The sequence below is a fragment of the Onychostoma macrolepis genome, chromosome 09 (genome assembly GCF_012432095.1).
Source record: "Onychostoma macrolepis isolate SWU-2019 chromosome 09, ASM1243209v1, whole genome shotgun sequence".
NCBI lineage: Eukaryota > Metazoa > Chordata > Actinopteri > Cypriniformes > Cyprinidae > Onychostoma > Onychostoma macrolepis.
The window spans coordinates 21,546,550-21,559,329 of record NC_081163.1 but is presented as its reverse complement, the minus strand read 5'-3'; the positions used below and the strand labels follow the sequence as shown (position 1 = coordinate 21,559,329).

The 12,780-nt window shown below is 39.7% G+C and overlaps 1 protein-coding gene across 1 annotated transcript in view; it reads right to left on the bottom strand.

Annotated features, from left to right (window-relative positions):
• si:dkey-11f4.7 (piezo-type mechanosensitive ion channel component 2) overlaps nt 1-12,161 on the bottom strand; it is a 718,195-nt gene extending 706,034 nt beyond the window's left edge. The window contains 2 exon segments of the mRNA XM_058786444.1: nt 9,410-9,505; nt 11,985-12,161. Of these exon segments, the coding sequence (XP_058642427.1) occupies nt 9,410-9,505; nt 11,985-12,012 (124 nt within the window). The 5' untranslated portion in view covers nt 12,013-12,161.
• Between the last annotated feature and the right edge of the window lie 619 nt (nt 12,162-12,780).

Genomic DNA, 12,780 nt, shown 5'->3' with positions numbered 1-12,780 from the left:
TTCTTTTTTTTTTTAATTAGAAATCTTGCTGTTCAAAAACTTTTGACTGGTATATGTTCACTGATGAAATATGGTTAATATGCTGGTAATTCTGTGTGATTGAAGTTCAGCTATGAAATATAAAAGAAGAATCATTAATAAAGCTGTTGGTGTGAAGCAATAACTTGTGTTACTGAATGTATAACAAAATAAAAATTAAATAACAGTATAACTCTGTATTTCATTTTATAGTGTGCTTAAAACTACTGTACTTAGTTTTACAGTGTTATGAAATAGCAACTACTGGATAATTGCTGCCAGTAAGTTACTTTTAATTTGACAAGAATTTTATGGTTATACACTCTTTCATGATGATCAACGGTGACTTGACTTAGCTCATGAAGTTCAGCTGCGACTTGGCTTGACTTGTGAAGATCAGCTTTGACTTGGCTTGATTCATGACGATCAACGGTGACTTGGCTTGACTCTCTGACATCAACTGTGACTTGACTTAGTTCTTTACTGACAGCAATGACATGACGGGGTGTTGTTGTGGCCGCCATTTTGTGAACGGGCTCCGGTGTCGCTGCCATTTTAGTCACAGACGCGGTGTTGCGTTCCTCTTCCGCGACACCCACAGTAAACAATGAGCCAGCACACAGCAAAGCATAGTCTATAAAATCCCTTAAACTACAATTAAATTTCCCCTCAGGTAAACATGACTTGATTGGCTCGCTCAGTTCAAAACGGAAAATGTCTTTTAATACAACCTCATCAAATGAGATCATATACGCTAGCTCACAGAATTGAGTGACGTACTCTTCAATGGATGAACTCCCCTGTCGTAGATCGAGCAACTGGTTGAATGGATCCATACCTGACCAGGGTCCATTGCTGGAAAAGCTGCTGGATCCTCGTGTGGCCGAGTATTCTGTAACGGGGCTGACGAGACGTGAGACGTGCGGATCCAAATGCAAGCTTTTATTTATAGGCATGGTCATAAATACAGGCAGGGTCGAGCAATGGCAAACAGGTATAGCAGGGACAAGACAAAGAGTAATCCTAGGGCAAGCGGAGGTCGACGATCAGCAAACAGTATCCAGTGGGCAAGGCAGAGAGATAATCCAGGGAACACGGGCTAGAATCCAATAGGGGGCAAACAGTGTCCAGACGGCAAGGCAAGGGTTAATCCAGGGAACACAGGTAGAACAAACACGGGGAGAACACAATCCAAACTAACAAGGGCTCTGTAGAGTTGCTACAGCTAGGGGAGCTGTAAACGCATACAATACTCGGCCACGAGGGAAACAAAGTCCAGGGTTATATAAGGTGTGTGATCAGTGTGTGCGTGGGATCAGGTGTGCGTGTGATTAGTGCAATGAGTGATTGGTGACAGCTGTGATCAGTGTTGGATGATGGGAAATGAAGTCCAGTATTATGTATGGTGTGAAGTCCATGTGGTGAGCGAGTGACCTCTGGTGGAGGGTGAATGGAAGTGCAGACTGGATTCGTGACACAAGTGTTGATACTGTTACCATTTTTAAAATGTAAATTTAAACAATTATTACATTTAATATAATCAATGTCTATAAGTAAAATCCTTTCAAAGTGTACATTATGTGCTTTTGTGAACTTGACTATTAGCTAGCAATTAGCAAATTAATTTGATACTGTCAGCCCTGTTCCCTATATCTGTCTGTCACTACGAGTTATGTCGTGACGCCATAGGGAGTTTACTTGAGAGCCCTAATCATCTCTGACTTTAAGAGAAAACGCCAATGAAATTTGGCTAGTGGATTTTGCATGCTGAGCCACTCCCCGCGCATACGGTATAAAGAGGTGACAGGTGCATCCACTTATCAGATTTTTGCTTCGGGGCAGAGTTGCTGAATGATTTTTTTTCTCCATGAAGCCTTTCATTTCTGACTGGAAGAAAGAAGCTGTTCCTGGTTGGCATGACGGCACAAACATTGGTGTCCCTGGGTGCTTCAGCTAAAAGAGAACATAAGCATGGCTTCACTGTGATCTCACCTCTCCCTCCTCAAGGGGAATGGAGGGGCACCCTCAGTCTCTACCCATCCCGGTTTCTCTGTCACGAGCAGAGAACTGCCGGTTAGAGCTCAAGGAGATCTGAAGATCACAGTGAGAGCTCTTCCACCTGGCCTGTCCCCGCGGACCTCTCACTCCTCCCGCAGCGAATGTCCCTTCCCAGATAGCAACATATTGTCGGCCCAGATCCGGCCCACATCTGGCACATGTGGAATGATGATCTGGCCCACATGCAGTGTGGAATGATGGCACTTGGGCGGACCGCTCCTGTTTGCCAAATCTGGGTCAAAAGCAAGCCATAGCAATGCTACATGTCTGCCAAGAGAAAATAAATAGACCACACTGGACCTTTTCTGAGCCAAAAATCTTCATATATTATATATAGAGTCCTCTCAGCTTGTCTAAGCTTCTTAACAAGCAAAATCACTGAAGGAAAGAAGAGAACAGAAAAAAAAGAGACAAACAGAAACTCAAGAACTACGGCTGACTTAAGCCACAGCCTTAGATGAATTCAGCTGAAGATAAAATACATTAAATCTCTGAGGATCTCAGCAGAGGAGGAATAAACAACTCCACAAACAGCTTTACCAGACTGACTTTATTTCTGTTAGGCAGATCGGCAGATCCTTTTCCTATTTAGCGCCCAAACTCTGGAACAATCTACACTGTTCGGGAGGCAGACACACTCTGTCAGTTTAAATCTAGATTAAAGACCCATCTCTTTAACCTGCCATACACATAACACACTAATATGCTTCTAATATTCAAATCCATTAAAGGATTGTTAGACTGCATTAATTAGGTCAGCCAGAATCGGGAACACTTCCCATAACACCCAATGCACTTGTCACATCGTAAGAAGAATGGCATCTACACTAATATTACTCTGTTTCTTTCTTATTCCGAGATCACCGTAGCCACCTGATCCAGTCCGTATCCAGATCAGATGCTCACTGCAGTCTCCCGGATCCAGTCCGTATCCAGTCCAGATGGTGGATCAACACCAAGAGATGACCTCTACAGCCCTGAACGTCAGCAGAGATCAGGACACCTAGATGAGCCCCAGAGACAGATCCCCAGTGAAAACCTCGTCACCTAGACGCCCATCGGGACAAGACCTTGTGACCCAAGAGCACCATCTCTGGCACAACCTCGCTGAAATGAGAGACGTCGACAAAGTCTGTTTTCTTGATGCTCCCATCTCACAGGTTGGCCTATTTGACGACACTGTCGAGGAGTTTGCCCAGCAGTTCTCGGCAATGCAGAGACAGACTGAGGCCATCCAGCACATCCAGCATGATCCTCCAGCTCCGCTCCGCTCCATTTTTCCTCCAGGTAGTCCAAGACTTTTGGAGTGGGTACATTCAGTCATACGTGCGATGGCTCACGTGAGCGGGTTCGTGGACGCTGTGCCTCCCATAACCCCCCCCCTCGCCGGCCACCTGACCGACCCTGACCATTTTCAGGGGGCCTGACCCCCCCATGGGCCCGACAGGGGACCGCAGAAGTTTGGGGAATGACCCTTCGGCCCCCGCTGACCACTGCACCCCCAGGTCCAACGAACCCACTATTTGTCCACTTACCCATTAGAGTGACAGAATGACCCCTAGACCCACACTGACCACCGTGCCCGAGCGTGTTTGACCCCCAAAGCGCGGTTCGTTTGACTAGTGTGATTGCTCCGTGCCGTGCTCGAGTGCGGTTCGTTTAGCCATCCCTGGCCCGGTTGGAAGAGCACTAACCGCGCCGGAGCACTGAACATATACTATATTGTGTGCGCTACTGTCATCATTACGACCGCAAACAAATTATAGTATTACTACTACACTACACTTTTTAATTCATTTAATTCAATCAAGTATATTTAGGTTTATAATGGCTCTGGTTCTTACCTTATTGATGAACAGGAAATGTAGTTTGCAAGTAAAGCTGCAAATTATTTTATTAACATCAGCTGCCTCCGTAATAATTATCTGATACATCCAAGTGAAAATCAATGCACGGCATAAATTATAAATTAATTATTCTTAATTATTTGGCAGAATATTAGTGAAAGTGGGTTTCTCCATTATCTCGCACATGACGTAAGCGTGCTCTGTCCCATAAAGTTTAGTGCAACTGTGAGTGCAGGCCAGTGGGGGAGTGGGGAGGAGGGATAATCGCGCTCAGGCTCGATTCAAGGCAACCGTGCCTAGTGTGAATACACCCATAGATGAGGCAAGACAAAGAGTATTCCTAGAACAAGTGTGGGTCTTCGATCGGCAGACAGTATCCAACAGAGCAAGGCAAAGAGATAATCCAGGTACACAGCAATAATCCAGGCAGGAGCAAACACAATCCGAAACAGCAAGGCAAAGGGTTAAACCAAAATACACAGGCTAGAATCAGAACACAGGAAAACAGGCAAGGTAAGACTATGACTATGAAAACTAAGACAGGCTCCGTAAAAGTAGTTATCAGCTAGGGTAGCGATATGTGCTTACAATCGGCAGTAAGAAAGAGGAAGTCCATGGCTTATGTAGAATGTGTGATTGGTGTGACGAGTGTCCCGTACCATTCATCAGCGTTGCCCTGGAGACGGAAGCGAAACACCTGCACCTGCTCATCACGGCTGGATCGGCCACACCCGAGGCTTGTTTGCCCGCGGCCAGATAAGCCGTGCGAGGCTGGGTAATGGAAGACGGGCTTCCTCCATGCAGAGAACTAACGTGTCCACTCTTCTTGATTTCAGAGGCCAGCGAGTGACCGATCCAGCTCTGCCACGAGCACAACCCCGACTCACCGCACCCAGGAAATCACGCACGGAGTGCACTGCACCCTCTCAACAAGCCACTCTTCACTCTGCACCCTTTTGATGGTGAATAAATCCACCCTCCGGGGTATTTATTGAGCTCTCCTTGTCGTGTGATTCTTCCACCCCGTCACATTGGCTACAGCCATGTGCGTGCAATCAGTGCAATGGATGATGGGAAATTTAGTCCTAGGTAATGTGAAACAGTCTGTGCAGTGTGAGAGTCAACACAATGGAAGGGTGACCTCTGGTGGTAATCGGACGGATGTCCACAGACCGGAATCGTGACAGCTATATCGTCCCTTCATGCCGAGAAAGCATTCAACAGGGTTGAATGGGAGTATTTGTTTTTCATTTTAAATAAAATTTGTTTTCAGCTCAAATTTTATAGCATGGACTTGATTATTATACTCCTAGCATGTTGGACTTGTGCACACCAATGCAACACATTCTAAAACCTTTCCCCTTTGCCGAGTCACATGCCAAGGTTGCCCCCTTTTGCCTCTTTTATTTGCATCGGCTATAGAGCCATTGGCCATTTTGCTGCGAAGTGAGGAAAAGTATAAGGGCATTACTCATTTTGGAACCTCTTACAAATGGTCCCTCTATGCAGATTACCTTCTTTTATATATAACTAATCCTACTTCATCATTACCGCAAATCCTCCAAATTTTTTATTTGTTTGGCAAAAATTCTGGTTACAAATTGAATCTTCAAAAGAGTGAAATGTTCCCAATTAATCTAGCAGCTTTCTCAATATCCTTTTCCCTTTAAATAGGCTCAGGAAGGATTCAGATATTTATGTGTGTTCATCACTAAATCAGTCTGAGGTATTTTCATAAAAAATAAATAAATAATAATAATTCTCTGCTAGATGCTTATAAAGAAGATATACAGAGATGGTCCTCTCTTCTAATATCACTAATTGGCCGTATTAATTTGGTTAAAATTACAATTTTGCAGCAATTATATGGTCCTCTCTTCTAATATCACTAATTGGCCGTATTAATTTGGTTAAAATTACAATTTCGCAGCAATTATATATTTTCCAGCATATACACATTTATATTAACAAGTCTTTTTTTGTTACTTTGAATCAAGCTCTTTTTTGAGGGGCAGCAAGTATGCGCGCATAAGTGGAAAGTTTCTTGAACCTCCAAAATCGAAAGGGGGCTTTGCCTTACCAAATTTTCAACAGTATTACTGGGCCTGTAATATTAACAAGCTTTTGTATTGGACTAACACTTCACGAGTTCCTGAATATCCTGTCTGGGCCCAAATAGAATTGTCATCCTCAAAAATGTTCCCTTCATTCAATGATTTGCTCTCAGCTTCCTATAAATACTAAAAAATATCATACAGTGGTGACCAATACTCTTAAAATATGGGTTAATTTTAGCAATAATTTTTGGGTTAATCAGTCAACTCATGCACCTATATTAAACAATTTATGTTTTCTACCATCATGTTCTGATCCAGTTTTGTTTTGTTTTTTTGGCTGGTTTTCTAGGGGGTTTTAGTACCCTCAATGGTACTATATCACCCTCATTTTCAGAACTGTCAGAAAAGTTTAATCTTCCTAAAACCCATGTTTTTTGTTTCTTTCAGATCAGACATTTTGTACAAAATCAGTTTCCTCAGTATCCTAATCTTCCTCCTCATTCAAAAATGGACACTATTCTTTCTCTTAGCCCAGATAGAAGATGTCTAATCTCTGTCATTTATGAATCATTCGATTCTTTAAATTCTGATCCTTCTGAATCACTCTGGGAACAAGAGCTGTGGATCACTATAAGTGAAATAGAGTGGGATTATATACTCAATTTAGTACACTCTTCCTCTATATGTGCTCGACAATATTCTTCACAGAGTACTACACTACTACTACACTAACGCCAGATTAGCCAAAATATACCCAGACAGGTTTTGGTCTAAAATACTTGATACTTTTGAAAAAAAAACCTTTAACATATCAACCACTCCAAACCCTTCTACAGCTCTGTTCGGAATTCCTTTTAAGCTGTATTTGCCTTCAACAACACAAGATGTTGTTACTTTTACCACTCTATTGGCTAGGAAGCTTATTCTCCTTAAGTGGAAACATGCGTTCTATTGATCTGTCCCCTGAAGATGCAGAACTTTTTTTTTTTTTTATTATTATTTGTTTATTTTTACTTATTTTGTTTTGTTCTTTGTTGTACATTTATTGAATCATTTAATAACTACACTTACATATCATAGTTACTTGTACTTGTTTGTGTTGTGTGTTGGGGATGTTAGGGGTGGATGAGATGGGGGATTGGAGAGACTGGGGGGGCTAAAAAGCAGAACTGTGGATTACTAATTTTGTGTATATATAAGATGTTGTAGCTGCACAAAATGCCAATAAATATAAATATATTTTTGGGGGAAAAAGGAGAGTGGTGAGTACAGCTGAGTTCATCACTGGACATAAACTCCTGGCCTAAAAGGATATTTTCAAGACATGTTGCTTGAGAAAGGCCTGTGGCATAATCAAAGACTGCACTCACCCTGCTCATCACCTGTTTGCTACACTGTTGTGTGGCAGATTCTTACGCTCCCTTCAATCACGGAAAACCAGACTGAAGAACACATTTTATATTCAAGCCATCAAGCTGCCTAAGAGCCAGCTGTTCTTCATCTAGCTGCAAAATTTCCTACAGATTATTTATTAAACTTTCGCACCCCCCCCCCCACACACACGCACACACACACACACACACACACACACACGTGTTCCCAAGTAAAGTACACAATTCTTTATTTTTCTCAAATCATCTTACCACACCTGAACATGCAAGAAAGAAGCTATGTTTCTGTTAGCTGTTCAGCTCAGCATTCTGTAATAAAGTAGTACTCCTGCAGTACAAGGAACCATTATTACATTGGCATCCATGTGCTTGGCTCCAGTCATCCATTCTTGGGGTGAATACTGCAGGCATTTTCTTTCAGTACTGGTGGTTCCATCAGTTCTCTGAAGTGTAAGGATCACCCATTGGCCCAAAGAAAATGGCATGGGTGAAGGTACACTGTGTTTAGGTCTTTTACTTATGCTTCTGTAAAGTTTATGTAATTTGTTAATTTAGTATTTAGTCAGTGTAATTTGATTCTAGTTCCATTCTTAATCTGACTCCAATTTCAAAGTATTCTAAAATTTAGACTGAGATAGCTATCAATTTAGTTGTTTTCCAATTTAGATATTTAAATTTTCTAGTATTCTCTTACTCTTCAATTATTCATTCATTAGGGACCCAGTTTTGCAGTCTCACACTGGTCGGGACCTTGTGGTCACAAGCTCACCAATTCTGATCTTAGTCAGAGGTAGAGCTGTGAAATAATCATTTTTACTATGCATCACGATGCTGACAAGAATTATTCTGCATCAATTCATAAAAACACAATCAATTTTGAAAAAAACTAACTGTTTTTGTGTGAATAATTTTAGTGGCATTTTTAAGAATCAATGTATATTTAATTCATTCAGTGAAAACTATGCAATACTTATTTTTATTTATGACTGCCTTTTTCAATATGCTAATTTCTTTATTTCTTATTTGAATGTTACTGTGAAATAGGCCTACTGTATTTGAAAATGTAAAGCACTGTTTTCATTTGTATTTGTTCTTGCGTTTATTATTAGCATTTTTGCTCTTATTTTTAATAACAAAGAAAAACTAAAATAACATACATATATATATATATATATATATAATACAACCTTTGTAAAAATGCTAACACTACCAACTGTGTCTTTTATTGCTGTTTGATCCTGTGCTTTTACCCCACAGGATAAAGTCATTCATCCTTGTAAATGTATGGGAAATGAGAATGCTGTATTGTCTTGCTTAAGTGTTAGATTTTGATTATTTAGCAATAAACCAATTATTTTTGTGAAAACACTCAGCTGATGCAGCAAATGTATTACTAAAAGCTTTATGTCATCTTTTTTTAAGCTGAGACCTTATACAATCACACCACACAACTTTACTTACAGTTTACAGTAAACACTGAAAGGGAGTGTGAAAAGATGGAATAGGTGTGTGTGTGCGTGTGCGTGTGTGTATGTGTGAGTGTGTTATCAGGCTAAATTAGTTTAAAGTGAGGACAGAGGAAATAAATGGAAATAACTGAGAAAATGTCTGACATGATTGTATGGATCTATAAAGCACTCAACTAAATATCCACTTGAAGGTAATCTCTATAGGTTAACTCTGCTGACAGCACAACTCTATGTAATTGCTGTAATGCATCATTGATGAGATGGCTAGAACATTATTTGCTGAATTGAGAAGAATACCAAAAAAAAAAAAAAAAAACCTTTTACTATCCTTTAACTCATTTCTGTATGAATTTTCTGAATTTTACACATTCATTATTATAGATATATACATGGAGTTTTTGCTACTACGGTTATAGTTTGACTGTATATACATAAGTCTCATTAAACTGATAAAGCATACTACAACAAGTACACTTTCTCTTTTGTCTTCTCTGCAAGAAAAGCTGTTACTAAATATTACACTACCTTATTATAGATAAATCATTATTCATTACTCAAGCATTACTTACCCTTCATGGTAGCCAGGTTTGGAGTAGGAAACAGTGGTACGGACAGAAGGAACAGAAGATACACAATTGATAGCCCATTGTACCTCAGTGATATTGCTGTGGGGGGAAAATAATTGCAGTATAAGTAAAGAAAAAATAATAATAATAAAGAGACTCAGGAATACAGTGGTATGCATTTGGTATCATTATGTTATTGTTTCTTTCTGCTACTATTGGCAAATTTATTGCTACTCTAAAATAATTCACAATCATTACCAATTTACCAGGAATAATATCCCAGACGTTATTCATCTTCAACAGCACATTTGAACCAAATGGAAAATGAAACGGCATTAAATAGGATATTATTGAAACATATTATTGAATGATCTATAACATGACAAAAAATGGTATCAAATGTAGATTCACTAAAAAATAATTACAGGCAAATCCATATAATGTGAAACCAACAAAAAGGCCCAACTTCTGTTACTACAGCTGTCTTGTGGAGTTTTTTAGTCATGACATCAATTTGTAGGCTAGTACTATGGAAGCAGATTAGACTCAATAATAGTTCATGCAAAAGACACGATGCACACATGCGTATCCCAATTCACATGCATGAAAACCAATTCACGAGCACAAAATAAGAATATATATTCATAAAATAAATTTCACAAATGCAAAACACAATTCACAGATTATGTACAAAAATTTTGTATATTTAAAATTCACGAGTTCATCATGGACTGTGAATGTGTGAATCGCCTTGGATTTGTGTGTATTTTTGATACTTTCCTTGTAGCGATCTCCTCCTACGCAGGACATTCGTACTATTTAGCTTATATATAAAGATGAATAGACCTCACGATAACTCAGTGAATGAATAACGGTGTGTTTGCACTTATCATTTGTGCAACAGGATGCAGTGTTTAAATTAATACACACTAATTGTTTTCCTTGCATTTTTTAGGAATTAAACACTTTAGCACAACATCTGGATGAGCTACAGACCATCTATTAATCTTTATCTCTTTTATGTACTTTACCTTTATGTATTCATTTCTTAATGTAATCAACATTCATTTACTTATTTTTTATATTATATTACTGTGATTAACCATTGTTAATGTTTAATCTTATGTTGAGTTGTGATGTAAAAATCTTTGCGATTACAATACACAAGATGATGTTGGGAAGCAGCAATTGCATTTGCTTGGTAACAGTTGTGGAATTTATGCTGGTGTAGTGAACAGCAGTCAAGATGGCGAGACTCCTTTCCACACAACACTTGGAAAGTTATGTTCTGATGAGATCAGGCATGTTGACAACGAAGGATACCTTTTGTTTTAACATAACAACACTACTTCTTGTGACGAGGGAGGTTAACATTAACATACAGTAATGCTCAGGCAGGATCTTCCTCAAACTTATCATTTGTGGAAAGATAAGAATGTCAGCATTTCATGGATCAAAGACTGATCTAATCACCATGTGGTCTTTCACTGATCGCACTTCTTAATTCTAGAGAATTAAGTGTGAACAATCACTCACTACCTCAGACTGACCAAACCGGTTTTACCTCGTGGAGAGAGGGATTAACATTATCATACTGTACCCCCACCCAGGAACTGCTTTGTTCTCCCTTACTCTTATCAAAGTGTGAATGATCATAAATCCCCCTCACAGTTTTGCCCTGTGACGACCCTGATTATAAGACGACCCCACCTTTTTCCAGATTTCCTCTCTATAAAACACATTTTTTCTTAAATTTTCATATTCCGTATTTTTCCTATTTTAATTTTTGTTTTGAAAGTATGGTAAATACTGGTAAAATATACCAACAATGACATTTAAATATATACACTTTTTGATATACCATAACAGGTAGCCCATCTGAATTATATAACATTTAGTCCATCCATCTCATAGTAGCCTACCAAAATTTTATTAACACTAGAAGTGAAACCTTATTGTAGTCTTCAAATCTGGGTACTGTCCCAGACAGCAACATAGTTTTGGCCCAGATCCAGCCCACATCTGGCCCGTGTGAAATCCATGCGGGCCAGATGTGGGCCGGATCTGGGCCGACTCTGCTTGCTGTCTGGGGTCTTATGTTTTAAAATCACTTACAGAGGAAGTTTGGTCCCATCTGGCTAACATGACAGTCAGGACTCGTGAGCTTTTATTTTTCTTTTGTTTCCACTCGCGATCTTTACAACACACATTACATTACATTACATATTTCATGGAACACTCATTTTAAGCATGTTTGGCGGCACCTATTGTTGTGGGTGTATTATTGACATGTCAAAGTCTAGACCCTGAATATAAGACGGCCGTGTTTTTTCAGATGTATTTCCAAGAAAAAAATATTGTCTTATATTTGGGTCAATATGGCATACGTTATATGCCGTGTAAAGGTTTTTGCCCCCTTCCTGTTTTTTTTTTTTTTACGTTTTTGCATATTTGTCACACTTAAAAGATTCAGATCATCAAACTAATTTTTAATATTACTCAAATATAACCCGAGTAAATAAAAAATGCAGTTTTAAAATAATGATTTCATTTATTAAAGGAAAAAAGCTGTCCAAACCTGCTTGGCTACATAGTCCTTCATCCATATCGGACTCTTCTTTGTCCTAACACTCATTGGGCATGCATTTGAATCCGTCAGGGAGCAGCGGTGTCCGCACGCAAGGTTCCCGAAGTGGCGGTGGCCGCTCGCGGTCCTCACGAAATTCCCGAAGCGGCGGTGTCCGCTCCCGATCCTTCCGAGGCGGCGGTGTCCACACGCAAAGCTCTCGAGGCGGCGGTGCCCGCTCACAAGGCTACACTTTTAGCAGAGGTGTTTGTGTTGCACATCATAGAAGACCATATTAGCATCCATTAATTTTAATTGTTGGAGAAACTAAATCTCTTTGATCATACTAAAATGATCAAATTCCTTAATTATACTAGAGACTGAAACATCAAAGTGGTCTAAATATAGAATAATATCATCAGCGTGCAATAAAATACTATGATTATGATCATGAATCTTAATCGATACTAAAGACTTCCTGATGGCTTGTGCTAAGGGTTCAAGAGATAAGCAAAACAATAAGGGGGAAAGCGGATATCCCTGCCTTGTTCCATGCTGTAAAGGGAACTGGGGGGAAATAATATTACCAGTCAAGATTGATGCTGCAGGTGAGTGGTATAATGTGAAGAGTTCAGATGCAAAAGCCACTAAACGCCACCTCCGTCAAAAATGAGATAATGGCATTGAGCGAATGCTTACGGCACATAGTACACGTTTAACAAATATTTTTGCTTCAAATCCTCTAAATCCCAGCCTCAGCCCATTCAAAAATATCGTTTTGTTGGCAAAAGCCTCTAAACGCCACTTC